Source organism: Centruroides vittatus, unplaced genomic scaffold (genome assembly GCF_030686945.1).
Source record: "Centruroides vittatus isolate TY-2023 unplaced genomic scaffold, ASM3068694v2 contig_922, whole genome shotgun sequence".
Lineage (NCBI taxonomy): Eukaryota > Metazoa > Arthropoda > Arachnida > Scorpiones > Buthidae > Centruroides > Centruroides vittatus.
In genome coordinates this window covers 262,562-284,480 of record NW_027122609.1, presented here as the reverse complement: position 1 = coordinate 284,480, position 21,919 = coordinate 262,562, and the positions used below count along the sequence as shown (strand labels likewise).

Below are 21,919 nucleotides of genomic sequence, written 5' to 3'. Positions count from 1 at the left end.
AACTTATGGATAATAAATTTCTTTAGAAAACTTGTTTTATAATTTCATTCTTAAAAAGGGAAGTTTTCTCCTATATTAAAAACGACGACGATTTTAACTTTTTGGTGAAATATTAAGACATCAACTTGAAATTTAAATAAATCAATAAAGATTAAATAGACGATTAGAACTTCAGCTGAAAGTTTTAGGTCATGGTCTGCCATCTCATATTCAAATCGCAGCCTACATCAAAGATATCAATTGGAGATAAACAGAGATAAATCACCTAGGATATTTTTAGATAATATCTTAAAATATATATATATATATATTCTTGTATAATGTAAATGTGAATTGTTTTTAACACATAATAACTAGGAAATTATGTTTTACATTAATACTTAAAATATATATATATATATATTCTTGTATAATGTAAATGTGAATTGTTTTTAACACATAATAACTAGGAAATTATGTTTTCCATTAAATACTTCGATAGTTTAGAAAATAGGTCAGTTGATATTAATCCGTTTCTATTTATTTACGTTAAAATAAAAACGTTTTCTATATTGAAAATATATCGTTTTATTTATAGTAGAACATTCAAAAATTATTTTTATTGTAAAAATGTTTGGAATTTCTGAGAATTTTATCAAGTTAGAACGTAGAATGTTTTTCTGGAATATCATTTTTATGCGGATATTGATATATTCAAACGATTTAAACATTCTTATATGATCAAATTAATATAATAAATATTTTATCTCATTCCTTTTATTACTGTCTAACGTTCAAATTAGAAGAATGTTACTTTATATTTTTAGATGAATATAAAACTTTGATTATGAAATCTTCTTCAATAAATTCTAGAATTTAGGATTGCTTAATTAAGAATTTTGAAACAGCTGCAGACAGTTTTGGTTATAAATATGCATTTTGGCATATGCCAAGATCTTGTGAAGAATCTCAATAATTAAGTTTTTATTACAACCTGCTCTTTTTTTCGACACCAATTCGAGTTCTCAAACCGTTCACTTGTTTGAATAACTGGAATATTTACTTTAATAATACTTAATAACGTACAATTTAAAGAATAATTAAAAATACAAATAAACTTAACTTAATAACTAATAAACTATATATTTATTAATAATCAACAGTATACGAAGAAAAATAGGTGGAGTTGTCAAACCTGAATATCTATCAACAGGCAGTTAGGAACTTATTTACAACAAAAATTTATTGGAATCAATTTACACTTTGTATGCTATGTTAGATCTAATATAACGTATGATGGATAACGGATATTAATAAAAATCCATATTTTATGAGGGTTATTTTTAAATGCTAATTATCTCCGTAACCTTAAAGATTATTAGCCCGAAAAATTATTTACCATAAGCTGTAATTAATAAAATTATTAATATACATATATATGTTATTTATTTCTTAACGTACAGTACATACGATAATAACTTTAATAATATTGATTTAATGATTTAATCTTTTTCAATGAGCATCATATGATTTAATCATTCTTCTTCATCATCCGAATAGAAGTAATCATAAGAAGAAATTATTTCATCCTCTTCCAGGGAAAAGATTTTGCTGTAATAAAACTGTCCTTATATAATTAAAATGTAAAATAACCCTTTATTTATGATTAAAATTAAGAAACCGATACACGACAAATTATTTTTCAAAATTTTCTTTATTAATTATATTTTATAAACTATTGTAAATCGACATTCAATTTTGATTACTTTCGATTATTTAAGTGATTTTTCAGGAAATTTGTAATTATTACTGCTGTCTGCTGTCTTTTTAGAAAGTTAATCCTTTAATAAATTCGAATATGTGACTATTTTAGTACTTCCATCACGCAAAAATGTATTTATTGATGCCTGGGTACAGTATAAAAACTAAGAAAAGGAAAGTTTTCTTATAAAATACAATAATAATTCTAAAAAAAATTAATGTATTGAAGGTGATTAAGATAATATCAAAAGTAGAAAACAAGAAAATAAAACAAACTACTAAAGTAAGGGGTTTTTCATATTTTGATGAAACTTTGTCAAGGTTTTGGTTACGTAAGTAATAAAAGAAAGCCTTAGGCCTACAGTAATTTATATCTTGTTTTCATCAATTATATTTTTGTCTTGTGATTGCGGTAGGCTTTTTAAGTAAACAAGTCGATAAAACTCGACAATATTAACAATGCAAATATTCATTTATTGATATCTTATTCGAATCATTAGCCAATCATTCTACCGAATCAGTATATTAGTAGCCAATCGGTAGATATTAAGATTTATTTTTCTAATGTGCCATTTAAAAATATATTTTGTTCGACTAAATGAAAACTCTGTCTTAAGAAAAATATTTATTCAAGAAATTCTTGATTTTCTGGAATTTAATGATTTTGTAAATAGGCTCGTATTTCAGTTCTATTTTAGCGAATATCTTAGTGCTTAGTTTAAATATAGAAATTATTCTGTTTGAAAAATCTTATCGTATTCATAAGTTATAAAATTTCATCTTGTAATCTAAAGTTAACGTTTAATGCGATATTCATATTAATTTATTAAGGGAAATGAAACACTTTCGTACACGAAGAACAGAAAGGTAATTCTGAAAATTGATGTATTTAAATAAAAGATTATTTAAAACCATGAATAAGTAATCGTATAATTCAATACGTAGTAAATATCCATGAATAAAGTATCAAAAATATTTAGTAATTTATTAAAAGTAATTTTGAAAATTGATATAATTATGTTCTGCTTGCGTACAAAAATATTTAACTTTTTAAAATAGATTTATAAGTTAAAAAAACGTTAAATTTTTGAAAGGATTAAGCATATTTTCTATATAATAATAGTTGTAATGGCATCCTGTATATCGTGTTCTGCAAAGCTTATTATGTTCAAAAAGAGATTCGTCTCTTGATCAAGGTTAATCCCGGATTCAACCACTATATTGGCGAATGTCAAATGCCAGATGGCTTGTACAGAGATAACGATCTTTCTCATGCATTAATGCGAGATGTTTGTTGTATGGTATACGAATTTAAGAATATTCTACAATTGTTATTTTTTTATATTTAAACATAAATGTTCTCGAGTTAGTCTAGTACCTGATTATTGTTACGAAGAGCTCATGAAATGAGATTAGTTATAGAGATGATGATTGAAACCGTAATCATCCTGTTCATTCATCATTGATTCTTGACTTTAATGCGGGAATCTGTATGCCTGAAATAGTTGTAACGTGTGTGGTCTGCAAAATAGTAATTATATTATTAAAGTATATTACTTTACGCTTTTTATCAATTAGTGTAATGTCTGATCTGTTGTATTGAATTTCGTACTTGTTCTGTCCATGAATAATCTTATATCTTTTGCTCTTTATTATTATCATTATTTAATAGAGAATTATTCTAAATTTAAGCATGTATATAATTATACTGATTTCGTGTCCATTATAGTCATTTTACCTTCATTAAATAACAATCGATAATTTATAATAGTTATAATGCAAAAAATTGCTAATAAAGTTTGCGATTATTTTATTGTAATTTTATTATAAAATGAAAGAAAACACATGCATAAAAGTAAAAAATGCATTGTATTTTATTAAATTTTATAAAATAAAAACGACGTACAACCTCATTTTTTCATTAACATTTAGCATAATTACGAAATGACTATTTTTCCTATTTAAATTAGCCAACAGCCAAATGATTGTATGACAACGAAATTATAAACCAGTCTTAGCATCTACAGTTCTAATATTATTTGCATAAAGAATATAGTAAATTTATATATATATTGATGCTATTTTTGATAATGATTTTTCAAAAATAGAATCAAAAGCAGAGAAGGTGAATTTGCCTTTTTTTCTCCTTTTAATAATAAAATTGGTGTATATAAAAATTGAATGATTTAAATCGCCCATTGTATCGGCAGCGTTTTGTTTCTAGCATTAGATACTGTTTGTAGCTTTCGTTACATAATTGATCCAATTAAAGCTACAATATTAAAGCAATCACTATAAATAGCCTAACATACAAAGTGGTGACCGTGAAAGACGTAATGATAAAACTTGCTATATAATAATAAGTTAAAAAGACCAAGGATGGGTGGAATATAAAAATAAAAAAAAAAGGAATTAAAAAATCCTTTCGTGAAATTCTTTCGTAATAAGCAACATTTTAATGTTAAAAATATATAGAAGAAAATGATAACTACAATGACACGAGATAACGGTATAAAAATGAAAATAAATACAAAATTAAGACGAAACATTTCCAAAAATTTAATTTATTTATTACTGTATTAAATTACAGCAAACAATCCGAAATATTTGTACAGCTGTTTGATTCATGTTTTGTAATATTGCTCCGCATGTAGTGGCAGTTAAGTAGGCGTCAGACACATTTTCACTGTCACACGTGATACGAGTAGTTATCCTTGTAATGGTCATCTTTAGTTGTGACTGGTTGTCCTTGATACCTGTGATCTTGTCCCAATTCCCGGTACAGGTATTCATACCCCCAAATACTCTCCCCTCTACTAGATTCCACTTCCTACTTTTTCCTTCTGTATATGAATCGAGGTTACTTATGTATCTGTCGAGTTTTCATATTGAATAACCATTATAATATATAATTGTTTTTATATCATAATAAAAAAAAATTTTTAAATCAATCATTTATAATTACACATTATAAAATTAAATTGAATTTTATTTATACTTTATGCTGTATTATTTATAATAAAAAATTGTCAAATTTTTAAAATTATGTATTTGTCTCTACAGGATGAATTCCATCCATTCATTGAGGCTCTTTTGCCTCATGTCAAATCATTTTCATACACATGGTTCAATCTACAGGCTGCAAAACGGAAATATTTCAAAAAACACGAGAAACGTATGAGTTTAGAGGAGGAAAGAAGGTGTAAAGAAGAACTTCACGTATGTTAAAATCAATCTGACATTAATATATTTTTATATAATTTATAATAAGTTCATACCTGTAGTAGCCTAAGTTATAGCTATCTTTAGTGACTGTTTCTTCGATAATTTCTTAACCTTTATGTATTTTTAATAATATCATTTATCTAATTCCTACAGACTTTAAAAGATAATAACTATTGTTTATATATATATAGGCTACACACACTATATTTTTAAAAAACTTCCTGTACAAAATCATTCCTGGTAATAACATAAAATACAACTCTTAGAAATAATAAAGGATATTGTATCATGAATTTTATTATTTGTTTATTGATAAACTGTAAATTTTAATTTATAGGCTATATACAGTACTTTAATACATAAATAAATATATATTAATGTATCATGCAAATTTCATTTTTTAATACTTATAAATAAAAATAAAGAAAATAATTATTTATAAATGCGTTATACAAAAATGTAAATGTATATACAGTATTTTTATAATATAATAAAGTAATTTAATTTTTATTTCAGTAAGTACCAAGTTAAAAAATCATTATTTAACATATGGATAGTTGAAAGCATTTACATAAAAGATCTGCATTTTAAAATATTAATATTTAATATTTTCTAAAAAACTATGATAAGAACCATTAATTTTCCATTATTAAATTCATTTTTCATATAGAATTTTCATTTATTTTAATAATTAAATTTTAAAATTTATTTAAAATTTGCCTCATTATCAAAAAGTTCAGATGTGCTTAGAATAAAATCAAACAAGAAAACATATATATATATATATATATGTTTAATTGTCTTTTATATGTTAATTACATGTAACAAATAAACAAATTAACTTTTAAGCTATGGAAATGGGTACTAAAATAGCATTCTTTTTTTAAAATAAGCTGATAAGGAAATTATATTAATAAATGATAAGCAAACAAAAGGATTTAGGAACTTACCTTGAAGTAAATGATAATGCTAAAAGATTGTAACAAGGATATTGAAAAAATAATTATAATTAATCCGACATTCGGGGAGAGTTTTTAAAGTGGATAATCTCAAATAACGAAATATTAAATGATTGATTGTTATAATAAAACTATTTATAAAAGTTGTTTACAGAAAAAAAAATGTATACACACTTTGATTATTAATAACCTCTTTATTTTAGTTTAATAATTTAGATTTCAATTTAACATTATAACATTTAGTCTAAATTTCATTTTCTTATCAATATGTTATCATTATCAAGCACCTCAATTATAATAATTAATTAGGTATGGATTGTTATTATTAAGATGATACAGATATATTCTATGCTCTGGAACACACCATGAAAAAATCAAAAATGAATTTTATGGTATTCTTAGAATATTTCATATCAAGCGGATGTCAACGTCAAGCATAATTAAAAAAGCTATGTATTGATAAATTATATCGATAAGATCTTAATAAACATATACTCATCTATTATAATTAATGTTAAATTTATTTTAAAATAGGCTAAATTATTTAATAGCATGTATTCGCTGGTAATTTCAATATTGATTTCACTTAACTATTTGATGTAATCTCTTATTAAACTTATAAGAAAATTGATTTAACTGTTAATGAATTACTTAAATAAAATTTTTGCATATTATGCAACTTTTAGGCTTTTAATTGTGTGTTTTTTTTTCCCAATTTCTTCTATTGAAATCATTCAGATAATGTGATGAATCCACTCATTGAAAACTTGATCCGTTTTAATCTGTGGATATTAGTAGATAGAGATTTAACATTTGTGCTTTTAATTAATTAATTAATTAATTTAGTAATAGTTAGTATCCATTGAAAATTTGCTTTCAACATCTATCTATCTGATAAGCTCTATAATGGCATATTTCCAGAAGTGACAAATTTAACAAAATTCTAGAAACTGGAAATATTTTTGAAATTATTTGGATTTTTAGAGTACTTTGTGAAGAATTTTCGAATCTTCCTCCTTAACATCTTTTGAAATTCTATCGTTTCAGTTGATTTATAAAAGTTCTATTTATTAGATAACTGATTTCAGAATAATTTAAGTAACTGACAAATTCTAATCTGTATCAATGCTGAATAATTAAGTTTTACTACAAATGAAGTTCTACATTTTTGATTGATATGAATCACTTACAAACGTTTTTACATTAATTATTCATAGAGCTGAAGAGTTTTATGTTAAATTTCACTCAAATTTGTAATCGGATATGAAATTTTTGCTGTTTTAGAATATAGAGAATTTTCGAATTTGAAAGGAAATAAATAAAATTAAAATAGTTTTTGTAAAATTTATGATTAATTAGATTTTAAAAAATCACGATTTTCTCATTGTATTACAGAAATAACAGCAAAAAAAAACAACCTATTTTCAGGTGTTTTTTCCCTTCATTTTTATATCCAGAGTCTACTATTGTAAAGTAATAGGATAATGGATAAATAGATCAGAGTCGATTTATTTATTTTTTTCTTTTTACGTAAACATTTTATTGTTCATTGTTTTGTAGCTTAAAACACAAGTGAACGTGATTACAATATGCACTCATAAATTTAAATACAATGCAAATTATTATTAAAGGATAATGAATACTTAGATATAACGGTTAACTTCGTTAGCCGAGAAAAAATTTAACGAAATATATATGATAATTTATTAAAAAATAAAAATTATAGATGTAAATTTATCAAAACATTGCCGATAATTCTATTAATTTTATTCAATTACTTTCCATCGCTCTGTAAAAGATTATCTTAATTTTATACGATAAATATAAATCGATTTTATACTATACTCAATATAGTTACGTTACTGTTATATCTTTTACTTCTTGCCACAAAATATCGAATGTTTGAACTAAATATATCGTATAAGACGTCAAATTTATACCTATTTCGATTGAAATTATTGATGAATATTGAATGAAACTAATTAAAAATGTAAAACATGCGCTACTATTTGATTTTTTTCTTAAATCTAATGAATGAAGGTTTTCATTTTCTAGAAAATTGTCTTACGTTTTATTATCCGTTTCTTAATTTAATTTTTTAACTCTCCGTCCTATGGATACTAAGAGGACTTTTTCAGATCCGTCATGGGTTTCGGAGAGGCCCACAATTGGACGTGTAAGAGACGGGATCTGACGGATCCGGGACCGATCACCCCCTGAAAAATGTATAGGGTTTATTGACTAGCCCGGATTCGATCCCGGATCTCTCAGAGCGATAGGTTGACTTTTAACCGCCTCCTGTTATTAATAAAGAATAGTTATTTAGTATAAACTGTTCAAAATAATAGCTGAAATAATTGACATGAATTACAACACTCAAAATACCCGTGTATAATATAAGAATCCATATTTGATTCGATCCTGGATTCATTATTCAATAAGAATTCTTTATCTGGTAAATTACAGGTAAGCCATTCTGTAAGACTGGTATTAGCAATAATATATGCAATGAAGTTTATTTTTATGTTTTGGAAATAGAACACTCGTTCTGTCTTTTAGTAGACAACGCAAGACTTGCAGAATTAGTTATTTATCTAACAATAGTATTAGTTGCAGCACTCCATTTTTATTTTTTGCAACAATATGAGCTTTCACCTTCATCACTTACTACTTGCGTTCTTCAGACAAGTTTAATGACATTCATGTTCTAATAAATACAATTAAAAGATATACTAATTTACATCTTTATCGACAACCTTACTTGTTTTTATTCGAGTAATCATTTAATTAATTATAATAATTAGCAGTTATCGTAATTTGATTTCAACAACATAAATAAGCACGAAATGTAATATAGTTCCAGAGGAAGAGATGATATAAAGTTTATATCATACAATAGATGTCTATTTTCTTGCATTTGTAAGAAAGTAAAACATTTTAGAAAATTTGATGTAATTAAAATTTTTAAATTTTTGTCCATAAGTTAGAAAATTAACCATATTCAGCTTATTTCAAATGGCATCTTTGTTGCATTATGCATTAAAAGTCATTTTTCTATCGCCGAAAATATCACTTCCTCAGTAAAAGAACTAAAATAAAAGATAATTTTAAAAAAAATGACACAATTAATTATATATTTGGATTAGTTTAGTTTGCTTTATTTGGTTACAGCAACGCGACACGTGGGCGATCTGCCGAGAGGGATGCCTTCCGGGAGGATTTTTTTTTTTTTTTTTTTTAATGGGAAATTGGTCTCTATTTAGGTGTTACAAACGTGAAGAAAACCTGGTAAACTCCACGTGGCCAGCCCGGTGACCAGACCCGATCCCATGACTAATTCAAATGGTCCAACAGTGTTTAGTGATTTTATTCACTCCTCCACTAGTGGGAAATTTGAATTTGTAGTTGAAATAATACTCCATTTAGAATGTATGATTTTTCAACTATTGTGAAAGAAAGATGATAAATTGCTACTATATGCTATATGCGTTACATACTGAATAGATTTAAAAGTATTCATTTTATATAATTTTATTATTCATTTTCATTACTCATTACTATTTTGGTTTATGAAAGATGTATTATCATTCAACATTATTATTTGTTTTGTTTTGTTAATTGCCAGTTTTTTATATCAATATATTCAAGGACTGTTATGGGGGAAAAGGAGCAAATTAGGCCCTCCATACGATGTTTTTTCGTTTATTTTCTTTACTTTAATATAATAATTTAATTTGCTATAGGACCACCAATATATATTTTGCCCTGTTACCCTTTGGGCAGCCGTAAATATATCTATCATTATCGGATTTAGCGATCCAAATTTACAAAAAAAAAAAAAGACCCAGTTTTATCAAACCATTAAAACATACTTTGTTTTTGCCCTTAAAACGATTTTCAATTCATGCTAGATATTGAATTTTACTGTTTCTTATGATTTCGTTATATAAAACAGTAGACTAACCATAATTTCTTGATACCAAAACGGGATTGACCGGATGGCCGAGCGGTCAAAGTGGCAGCCTACCACTATGGGGGACCCGGGATCGAAAAATCCCCAGGAATTTTTCGGGGGATCCGTCCGGATATGTCGGACCCCGTCCCTCACCACTCGGCAACCCCATTGTGGACCTGGCCGAACCCATAATGGGCTTGCTAAAAGAGCAAGCCCATTATGGGTTCGGTCTACAGGGCGGAGAGTTAAATAAAAAAAGTCCTTTGTTTAATTGCTAATGAAATTAGACTTTTATAAAATCTAGATTCTACTGGTATAAGTAATGAAGTAAAAATCTATAGTCTTTTTTATTTGCTAAGTATCATCTTAAAATGTTTGTGTGTATTTTCGCATAGCTAACCAAATACTAGTTGTTTAGTTATGTTACATCACCACTTCTTGTTTTATGTTGTTTTTTTTCGAAGAATACTTTGTTTATCCATTAACAAACGAATTATCAACGACTTATTGGTTTGTTTGACCAAGATGCTAAACTACTTATTAGTGTTGTTTTTATTAAAAAAACAAAACGCTATACGCACATCGCTTCGGTTAAACGAAAACTGATTGACACTCGAAAACACGGCTTTTAATATTATCAAAAGTATCTTGGAGAGAAAATTTTTACATGTTTTATCGAAACAAAATATGTTAAAATACTTTCTACATCATATTTTCGATTTACCGGTATATTGTTTGTTCTATATCAGAACAGACGTTACAATTTTCATTTACATAGGTCATATTTTAAAAATATGGAATCGGAAATTAATTATCAGTTATTAATTAATTTAACTCAAAACGTTTTGAGTTAAATTAACGCTTAAAATATAATGTGCTTCCTGGCTATATTTAACAGGAATGTCACTATCTATAAATAGGATCAAATATTTTCCAATACAAATTTCAAATATTGACTTTTATTCAGTTATCACAGTTTTATTTACATACAGTTAATCAACTGTTTACGAATGAAAAAGGTTCATTATATTGCGTGCAAGTTTAGTGATATAAAATATACTGGTTAATGTTACCTATGGTTCCAAGATGGCGGCAAGTCTGATTCCAGCAAGGGAACGGTGGGGACGCACGTTCTAACCCAACCTAACCTATTCCAATAATTTTGTTGGTAATAATTATGGTATTTTATTAGAATAGGTTAGGTTAGGTTAGAACGTGCGTCCCCACTGTTTCCCATCTTCTATTTGCTGGAATCAGAGACGAGCCGCCATCTTGGAACCATAGATAACTTTAACCAATATACTTTAATTAATATTAATTTTCAAGTGTTTTTTTTTATAATAAGAATATCTCAAATAGTCTGAATAGTAGTTTAAATTTAAGTCTTTATAGTGGCTATTGTTAAGCAAATTGATAAGGATATGAATTGGAAATTAAGATTTATAGATAAGTAAATTTATGAATTTTATACTACTTGCCTCTTTATGTAAAATATCACTTTTAAAATGTTTATTAATTTATTGTACCAAACCAGAGAAATCTGTTAACCTCCCAAAGTTTATTTTAAATTTTGCACATTATTTAAGACAAAAAATTCATATAAAATAAATATATATACTGTGTATGTTTTATAAAAGTGAAAAATGTGAATGTATATTGATAATTCTTTAGCAATCTTTGGGCTAAAATTAATTGAAATATACATGTAACTAATTATTAATATTATCAACAGACAGAAAATTCCATTGAATGTCTAATAAGTATTTTCAACGTTCATACTAGAACTGGATGGAAATTACATGTCCAGTGTGCAGCAAAGTCAAGTTATTGAAAACCTTGAAGTATGCAGAACTTACTTGCATCAAGTTTTGGCCTTTCTATGATAAATGATCTTATGTAGTACATACTAAATAATTTTTCATCTATTGTGGCATTAATTAGTCCTCTATCTCACTCTTTTTTTTTTTCTAATTTGAATTTTAAAGGTTATATTCAGATTATCAGAAAGATGTTGGGAATTCAAAGCTATGTTAAGCTCTTTTGAGGCCTTAGGCCTAATTTCTTTAGACAGATTATTTATGTAAAGATAAAGAACAAAAATATCAATAATGAACAGTCAGATGAGGATTCCAGTTGTGACTAGATATATCCATGCATTAATATTGCCCTAGAGAAACAGCATCAAACAACCAAAACTCTATAAAATGTTATATTGCTAGTTGGAACTGAGTTTCTATTTATATCATTTAAGAATTTCTGTTTTAAAAATATATGTTAAGAAAGTATGGATTAATGATACATTGACAGTATTATTGTAAACAACAATAGAGTAACTAAAATTAAAAATTTTAGAAAAATTTGGTCTCATTTTTCTTCTTAATAGGCATGCATTTTTTTCATGCTTTTTCAATACTATTCAGAAAGTAATTATGAGAAAATTTATCCAAATAAATAAACTATATATTCAATCATCTATTTTATAATATATTCTGAAATTGTTAAGTAAAAAATTTTAATGTGGACTAAAATGTAAATTTTAAAATTTATATTTTCTTTTATTTAAATAAATCTCATATAAATTCATAAAATAAGCAGATTATTTGTTATATAATAAAATATTTTAATATTTTATATTACTAAAAATTGCTTTATTTGAGTTAGAATTTTTATGGACTATAAAATAATGGCAAAGAAAGCAGTTTTAAAATGGTTCTTCTTTTTATTTTTAACTTTTAACATATTTCTTAATTTTGCTTTTTTAAATAATTGCTGTTGAATTAAAAATAGATTAAATATTTTACTTATTAAATTTTAATTCTTTAACTTATTAATTTCTGTTTCATTTCTAAGCTGTGTTAAACAGAATGAAGAATTCTAAATGTGTATGTTTATAATTATGTATGTATGTAAGAATATAATTCTTAAAATAAACTTGTTAAAAATAAGGATTTAGAATACAAAAAAATTTACTATTTTAATCTAAGAAAGCTATATTTTAAATAATGGTTATTATTATTATTTGGATAATTTCAGTTAATATTTCAATATTAAAGTTTAGATCTAATACATACATAACTTATGAATGTTTCTATTAAGGGGATTTTTGAAAGCATTCATTTGTTTAACCTAATTTTATTACATAAATGTCAAAAATAAACTAAATGTTGTCATCATTGCTATTATTAATCTTCTTCACTGATTCCTTTTTAAGTTAGAAAATTATTTGTAGTTTTCAAATTGCTTCAATGTATAAAAATCAAATAAATTTATTCATTTTTAATATTTTCAGAGTGTAGTTGTTATATTTCATAAACCCCAAAAGCATTAAAGAGAATAAATATATTTGACTTTCATATTTCAGACTGTAAACTAATTTCCTGATAATGTAGTAGTCTTTTAGAGTAAAGAAAAAATATATCTGTTTAATTTTCAATGAAATGCATTAATTTACTTTCAAAGATAAAAACAATCTAAGGATTTTTAATTGTCTTTTTAGAATGAGAGAACAGAAGTGAAGCAAAAATGGGCATCACGACTTTTAGGAAAATTACGGAAAGACATAACACAGGAATGCAGGGAAGATTTTGTTTTAGGCATTACTGGGAAAAAGCATGCAACCTGTGTACTAAGTAATCCTGATCAAAAAGGGAAAATGAGAAGAATTGATTGTCTCCGCCAAGCCGATAAAGTAAGCTTATCATAAATGAATAATCAATTTTGAAATACCGTATTTTACGGACTATAAGACGCACTTTTTTTTTCGAAAAATTGCCTCCAAAATTCAGGTGCGTCTTATAGTCCGTAGCATCTTATAGGTATATTTTAAAAAAATTGCTTAAAAATTAAGGTGCGTCTTATAGTCTGTAGCGTCTTATAGTCCGTAAAATACGGTAATTATAATATTGAGAATATTTATTTATCTCTAAACATACCAGTAATTTTAAAAAAAAATGAAAAAGGAATTATACATTTAAAAACTTTCCTACTTTTGAAATTTTTATGAACACTAAATTCATAAATCAAAAGAATCAAAGTTTATCAGCATATTACTATAGTCAGATTTATGCACAGTATATTTAAAAGGAAGGGATTTTAAAAATGTGTTATTTTTTTTATAATATAAGTATATATAGAGTGGCAGAATACAGTAGACTGAGAAGAAACTGAATGGGTACATAATAAATACAAGTTATATACATTATACTGTTTTATTAATTTTTTAATTTTTATCAAATGGAATTAAATCCTCAAAACCTCATGTGCATCATCTTCACTGTATTTGTTTTGTTTTTTGTTTTTATGACTTTATTTGGTATGTTTATTTGAGTTTGTTGATTTTAGAATTAAGAGATTTTATTTGTTTCAATTGAATCATTATTATTATATGTAATTACATATTTATTTTACATTGCTAATATTTATTTTCAGTAAAGGAAAATGAATAATTTTATCAACGTATTTATAATCATTGGCATAAAATTCGGTAGTTAGAATTATAACATTTTATACAGAACGTAGTAATTTTATCAATTTTCCATATAATACTGATTATTCTTAAATTATTTTACTTGTAAAATTAGCAAAAAAGAACTTATTTTATAAGAAATAAATATTTGATAAAATTATAAAATGTAAGCATAACTTTAGGAAAATAAATAATAATAATTTTAAATAAAATAAAAATAATAATCAGTATTATTATTAAATATAAACTAAAGACAAATAATAATAATCTAATTAAGCAATTGTTTTTTAAATTAAGGATAATTAACATATTATCTAATTTAAATTATGAAAAAAAATTTTATAAAAAAGATTTTTACATTTTAATATAAATAATATAGATATTAAAAATCAATTTTATTTTATAATATAAATTATATAAGGTATAAACAAATGCAATTATTGTTGCAGTAGTTTAGAAATAAAAACTGGTTTGCCTTTATAACACTAAAGCATTACTAAGAATTCTTTATTTCATGGCTGAAGGTCTACAGATTAAAAATTATTATACATGGCATTGAACATAATAATGAAGGCTGAAATTTTTCTTATTTAACAATTAAAAATTTTAATATTAATTAAGAGTAATAAATTTAATCTATAATATAAAATATTATATGATTTTTTATACAAAATTGACATTGATGTAATGAAATTAATATTTATTATTATTTATAGGTTTGGAGATTAGACTTGGTCATGGTAATATTATTTAAAGCCATACCATTAGAGAGTACTGATGGTGAAAGGTTGGAAAAATCACCAGAATGTCTTCATCCAAATCTTTGTGTAAATCCGTACCACATTAATGTTTCTGTCCGTGAATTAGACTTATACTTGGCAAATTTTATACTCAGTCATGGTAAGCTTTAAATTATATAAAATATAATTTAAAATAATATTTAAAATAACAAATTATGACATGGTATCAAGTCATTTGAAATTCTGCTGTTAGGAAATCTACAGTGCTACAGGTGATATTTGAAACTTGCAACGTTGGTAATTTCAGATAATGTCTTAAAATTAGTCATAGATACTTAAAATATATACATATTGCATTTAACTAATATCCAAACATTAAATTAATTAATTAAATTAACATAAATACCTTTAAATCATGTGATACTTGTTTTGAAGTTATGTTTTAAATGAAAAAAACAAATGATATTTTTAATTGAATATTCATTAAGAACAGCCAATTTAATTAATCAAACCGACAATATAATTAACTAAAAAATACAATTTATTACAAATAATAAATTTATTTTCTCAAAATATGATACACCATAAATTTTAGTCCAAAAAAGAAAATTCAGTTTTATGCTGTTAAATAAATGATATTTTTATTAACTCAAATTGATTTTCGATATTTCAAAATAACATCTTCAAGAAAACAAATGACTCAGAGTACATGAATTAGAACATATTTAAAAATTAAAAGTTTGTACAAATCTTTGCAAAATTTTTAATAATATTTTTGTAAAAATACCAATTAGAAAAACAATTTTTTTAATAAATATCTATCAGCTAACAATTTCTGTCTATTAATTATTGATTTTAAAGAATTTGTTAATTATCTTAATTACTTTGTATAATACTGTATGTTGATTCTGTAATATATATTAAAAAATTATATATATATTAGTTTTTTTAATATATTTATTTATTTACAATATAATAAAAGAAGTAAATTTAATTATGTTTGTGTTATATGAATAATAGCTTCAATAATATACTTAATAGTATATATTTGTATAAATTTTATTTTATAAAACTTAGTTTTTTTACAATAATTACTTTTTATCGTGATCTCTTAGTTCAGTAAAGGTGAAAGCTGTGCTTAGAACTATTTTTACTTTGAAGGCATGAAAAGTATCTAGTGCAGTACACATACTAATAATAGCACAATTCTGACATGTTTTAAGTGTTATTTACAGAAATAACTAAGAAATTTAACAATAAAAATATATAATTTTATTTTATATAAATATAAATTTTCACATTTTGGAAGATTACGTATCTGATCTTTAAATAAATATGTATATACATTTTAATTTATATATAACATTATTTTAAATTTTAGTAACAAATTTTATTTAAATTTAAATTTTATTCTTATAATTTTAAAATATTTTTAAATTAAAATAATATATAAATTAAGTATATTATCAGAATATTTAGATTTGAAAGGTAGTTATTTTATTTGTTTAATGTACTTTGCAGAAACATTAAGTGGATCAAGAGATATATGTGATGAAGATAAAGAAGAAGAAAGGGGTAAGTTTTTATCATTTTATAAAATTAAAAGTTATATATTTCTTAATTATTGCATTTAAGTGATACAAAATGCATAGTTTTAAGATAAGTCAATAATTAAAAATATTAAGTCAAAAAGTATATCACTTTTATTAGATATAATTACATTCAATACTGAAAATTAGATTTACAAAATTATAATAATTTTTTTATTTTTTATATAAACTGTCTTAAAACATAAAAAATTTTGGATAAAAGTCTGAATTTAGTTTGTAAATAAATTCGTTATTCATTTTATTGGTAATATTCATATTGTCGTCATTGCAAAAGTGAATAATTATTCTCTCGTAATGTTACATTTATAAAATTTATTTATTTTAATGAATAGAATAACTAATGACAATGATTTCTGAATACTAAATATGTTTATATGCTATGATAATTTATTATGCTTGTTATCTTCGTATTTATTTTTTATTAATTCACTTTCATTAAAATCACTTTTATCAAATTATTAATCTAATAAACAATAAAATATTTGAAATAAAATAAACAAATATTACAGTAAATGAAATGATGTGATGTATTCATATTTCTTATTTTATACAATAAAACGAAAACAATAAGTAAATAAAAACATAATATGTTGTTAATATTTTATTTTTATTTTTGTTTAGTTTATTATAATTTTCTTAATTACTTCTTACAATTAATTGATTCATTTAACAATACGAATGTCTTGTTTTCTTTATTTATTAAAACTATAATAAAATACTGAAACCAAAATTTTAATCTTTTAACATCTAATGATATGTATTGTAGCAATTATTTTATAGTCCTGGTCTTTGATCCATTATTATATAATATAAAAGATGGTTAAGGCATTAAGTAATTTAACTTTTGAGTTGGATAAGTAACCATGACCTTGGGGATCAACGCAAATCATCTCCTTTTGTAATTGTTCCTTCAATCGGCTAAGAGCCAATTCAATTTCTTGCCCCTTGGCTTCAGGCATATTATTTTGTTTGGGTCACATACAGTGTTGGCACATACAACAGGTCATTGATTCTACAGTGCTGGCATTGACACAACTCCATCACTAGTAGAGAGATTTACTGAGCAACTGATGAGAGTAGCGTAGAGTTTTACCTGAAGTGGCAGTTTATACTTGCCAAAATTCATTTCTGCTAACAAGATTCAAATTTATTATTATCTGTGAAGGAGTATAAAATTCAATTTATAAGATTAAATTTTATATTTGTGACATTTCAAATTTATTTTATTAAAAATAAAACTAAAAATACAAATGGTTAAATAATGTAGCTTAATATAAAATTATAAATATAATTGTAATTTTTAATATAAGGATTCTTAAAATAAAATAAATAAAAAGTTTAAGTTTTTAAACTACATCATGATTATATTGTTTAGTCAAGGTCAACAAGTTTTCATTTTAAAAAATGACTGAAAACATATATATATATATATATCTACATATATACATACACACATAAATAATATTTATTTGTGTAATTAAATTTTGTTGAATTTGATAAAATGAATAGTATTATTATGATAAAAAATGTTAAAAATATATAAAAGAGAAATTAAATTTGAAGTTTAACACGGTTTAAATTCATTTTTATTTTTATGGTTTATATATGTCCTTTAGTGTCTAGGTAACTATGGAGACCTTGAAAAGTTGCATTGACAATGTCAGAAATTAAATGACGTAAACACAGTTATAGGAATAGATCTCTACATTCTTGTCCTTCCTGTTTGACGACTATTCAGATAAACATTTGTACTTTTATATATTTATTGTTAATAAACAGAAGTTTGCATCATAATTTCATAATTTCAAACAATTTAGCTTTTTTTTATTGTATTTTAAATCCTAAATAATGGAATTTATGGATACATCTTCAGAGAAAAATCTAACAATGTCTACCTTAAATTGCTTAATTTTATTTTTTAAATTTCTTTATATGACATCAATTAAAATCTGATTTTTTGAAATTATTCTTTATATGTATATTGCTTGATTTTTGTTAGGCAAATTATATAGTAAATTTGAAACCAAGAGTAACAATTTGTTCACTTTATAACTCACATTTGCATTTAAATATTAAAAATAGCTCAAAATGAAAAAGTTTATGTCAGCAAGATCAAAGTTAGATTAATTTTAATTTTTTTTCTAATACGAGAAATAATTCAAGTTTTATAGAATATATCATTTCTTTAATCTTATCTGTTAAGGCAGATCTTCCATTTTTATTAAAAGGCTTTCTTAAATAAATATTTCAAAATAATGAATGGAATATGAAAATTAATATCCCAATAATAATTAATAATAACATTTTTTAAAAAGATGAAAAATATTTTAAAATGTGTGTATGTAGTTTGTGTGTATATTATATATATATAATAATTTGAATTATTTATATAAATAACTGTATAAAATGAATCAAATAAATGTGAAAAAGCCATATTATGAAATTATGGCAGAGAATGTTCATTATTTTTTTTAGAGTATTTGCTTTTTAATCTTAACAGAATCATAATCAAGGACATAATTGTAATTTAAAATCATTTTAAGTAACTTATTAGATCATTTATTTGCTTCTAAGACATTTTACTTAATTGTATAACTTGTAAGTTAAAAATCTGTATTCTGATTTAACATTTTGATAAAGGTGTTAAAGTATATAACTTCATAAAGAATTTTAAAATATTAAATTGTATTAAGTCATAATAATTATATAAATCATTTAAAAATGATATAACATCAAGATAAATATTGATATAGGATCATATTACTTTCCAAAACAAAATTTTGTTACACTAATTAAACTATAAGATATTATAATAAAATCTGTAATATATCAGTTTTAACCTTAGGCAAATAATGTACTAACCAAATAATTGAAATGTAAATATATGTTATACATAACTAGTTCCAAGTTTACATAAAACATTTGAAAAAGTTGTTTATATATGCATTATTTCAATTTTTTTACTAACACACCAATATTTTTCATAATCCTTTCCGAATTCTCAAATTTTATTAGGATTTTTTGGCATGTTAAATTTCATCAGAAATTTATTTTCTTTCCTGGAAAGGCAAAAATTATTTTATAGGAGGCAACTCATAAAAAAAAATTGTGTCAGAGATAACTATTAAACAATTTCCACCTTCTGTATGTCTAACAAATTAATTTTACTACATACTAACATTTTCAGTCACTTTTGAATGTCTTCTACAGGCAATCTAGAACATAACTAGTAATAAAGAAAACAAAATAAAACGTTTACATATTAAAAATTAGCATTTACAGAATTTAGGAAATAGATTGTCACATTCAAAAGTATCATATTTTGCATTAAAGAACAAAATATCTGTATGAAGTGTATTAACAAAAAATGGAACCCATTGTTGTGCTGCTGATAATATTTATTTGTTATAAGGTAGTTCATGATTCTATTCAGATATTTTGTTTCTTAAGGCAAGATACAATGTTTTTGAATGTAATGTTCTTTCTGTTTTATACATGCTAATTTTTAAATATATAAATATTCTATTTTGTATTCTTTACTAGTTGTTCTAAATTTCCCAAACAAGGTCTTTAAAATAACTGAAACATAAGTATGTAGTAAAATTAGTTTGATGGACCTAAAGGTGTGTCAATTAATATAATAAGTATCCAGTTTGTCACATATTGTTTAGACAAAATGACTTCTAAGCTAATAACTTTAATTTGATGTCTTATTTAATGATGTCTTATTTAACAGATAGAAATACAGTATTAATTATATAAATTAGATAGTAATTGTAAATTAAAAATTTTTGAGTGTTATTTTTGATTTATTATGAAGTTAAATATATTCAGTTAATTAATATAGAATATAGATACATATTGTATCTACTGTAACTTCAAATGAGAAGTTACTGTAGATACATTTGAACTCTAAAGACCATAAAATCAACTAATATTGTTATAATGATGTTTTATGATATATAAAACAGTTTAAAATTTAATATATTATGAAATATTAGATATTTAACTCCTGACTTCATTTAAATCTATCAACACTCATATTGCTTAAATACATTGTACTTTTTTATTAAATAAGATGCATTTGGAAAATATTGTCTCTAATCATTACAGTAAGTTTTAGTTAAAACTTTAATAAGAGTTAAATCAAATATATAAACTATAACCATAAAAGCTATATACTAGATGATTGTAATTAAAGCCCTCCTGTTTACAGCTATTTAGCAGTCTAAATGCAACCAGTTCTGGTATGGTGTCATTTCAGAATTTGCGGAAGACATTTCTGTAGAAAAATTTAGTATCAAAACTCACCACTATGACACTTTTGGCACTTCAATGCTATTAATTTATCCTTTAAATAATCATTTTGGAATTGTTTCAAAATAATTTAAATATTTACTAAGAATTTTAAAACTAATTGACAAGTGGCTACTTGATAAGTAATTTGATCAGAAAAAACAATGCAAACAATTTAAAGGTTTATTTAATTAATTATTGTTCTGTTTTTTTTTGAAAATTAATGAAAATTTCTTGCATTTGACAGTTTTTATTATAACTAAATTTGAGGTCAAATTATAATTTTTGGAGAATAATATGATTTAAAACAAATAATTAAAGCCTTAACAATAGAAAAGTAAATTTTATGAGTTGACTCCTATTGTAAGATATTTTATGAGGACATATGTAACAAATTTTCCTGTTTAAGAACTTCTTCTTATAGAAAGACATTTATATATAAATAATAATAATAATATTATTATTTTCAAAACAGAATAATAATATTACCATTTATCTATAATAATATAAATCTGAAATTAACATGCCTTAAAATCTTATCTTACAAATATGACTTAACCAATTAATATTGCACATAGTTAATATATTTTGTTAAGATTTATGATTGACTATTGATTATTAGAGGATTGTCATTGTAAATTCTTAAAGATAAATTTTATTTGGAAATGAGTACAGGAATAAAAACTGATACTGTACTAATCATGATTTCCATAAAAGGCTGTTAAAACATCTCTAAAGATTCACATCATTTTAATTACCATACTTTATTGAAGTTTATTATGGAAATATAAAATATAAATCAAAAAATTTTTCTTCATCAATCTATCTTCAGGAATTAAAAACACTTGTAAGATAATAGTCATGTAGGATGATGATCAGAGTCAAACTACAATCATGTGCTGATATGGATAAACTTCCAGTTTTTGAAA

At 23.9% G+C, this 21,919-nt stretch overlaps 1 protein-coding gene across 5 annotated transcripts in view; it reads left to right on the top strand.

Annotated features, from left to right (window-relative positions):
* The window catches only part of LOC136984543 (nuclear factor 1 X-type-like), a 118,480-nt gene that overhangs the window by 58,202 nt on the left and 38,359 nt on the right, over positions 1-21,919 (top strand). For all 5 annotated transcript variants that reach the window (XM_067281577.1, XM_067281576.1, XM_067281575.1 and 2 more), the window contains exons 3-6: positions 4,804-4,959; positions 13,376-13,567; positions 15,061-15,244; positions 16,606-16,659. In XM_067281577.1, the coding sequence (XP_067137678.1) occupies positions 4,804-4,959; positions 13,376-13,567; positions 15,061-15,244; positions 16,606-16,659 (586 nt within the window). The remainder of the gene's footprint in view (positions 1-4,803; positions 4,960-13,375; positions 13,568-15,060; positions 15,245-16,605; positions 16,660-21,919) is intronic.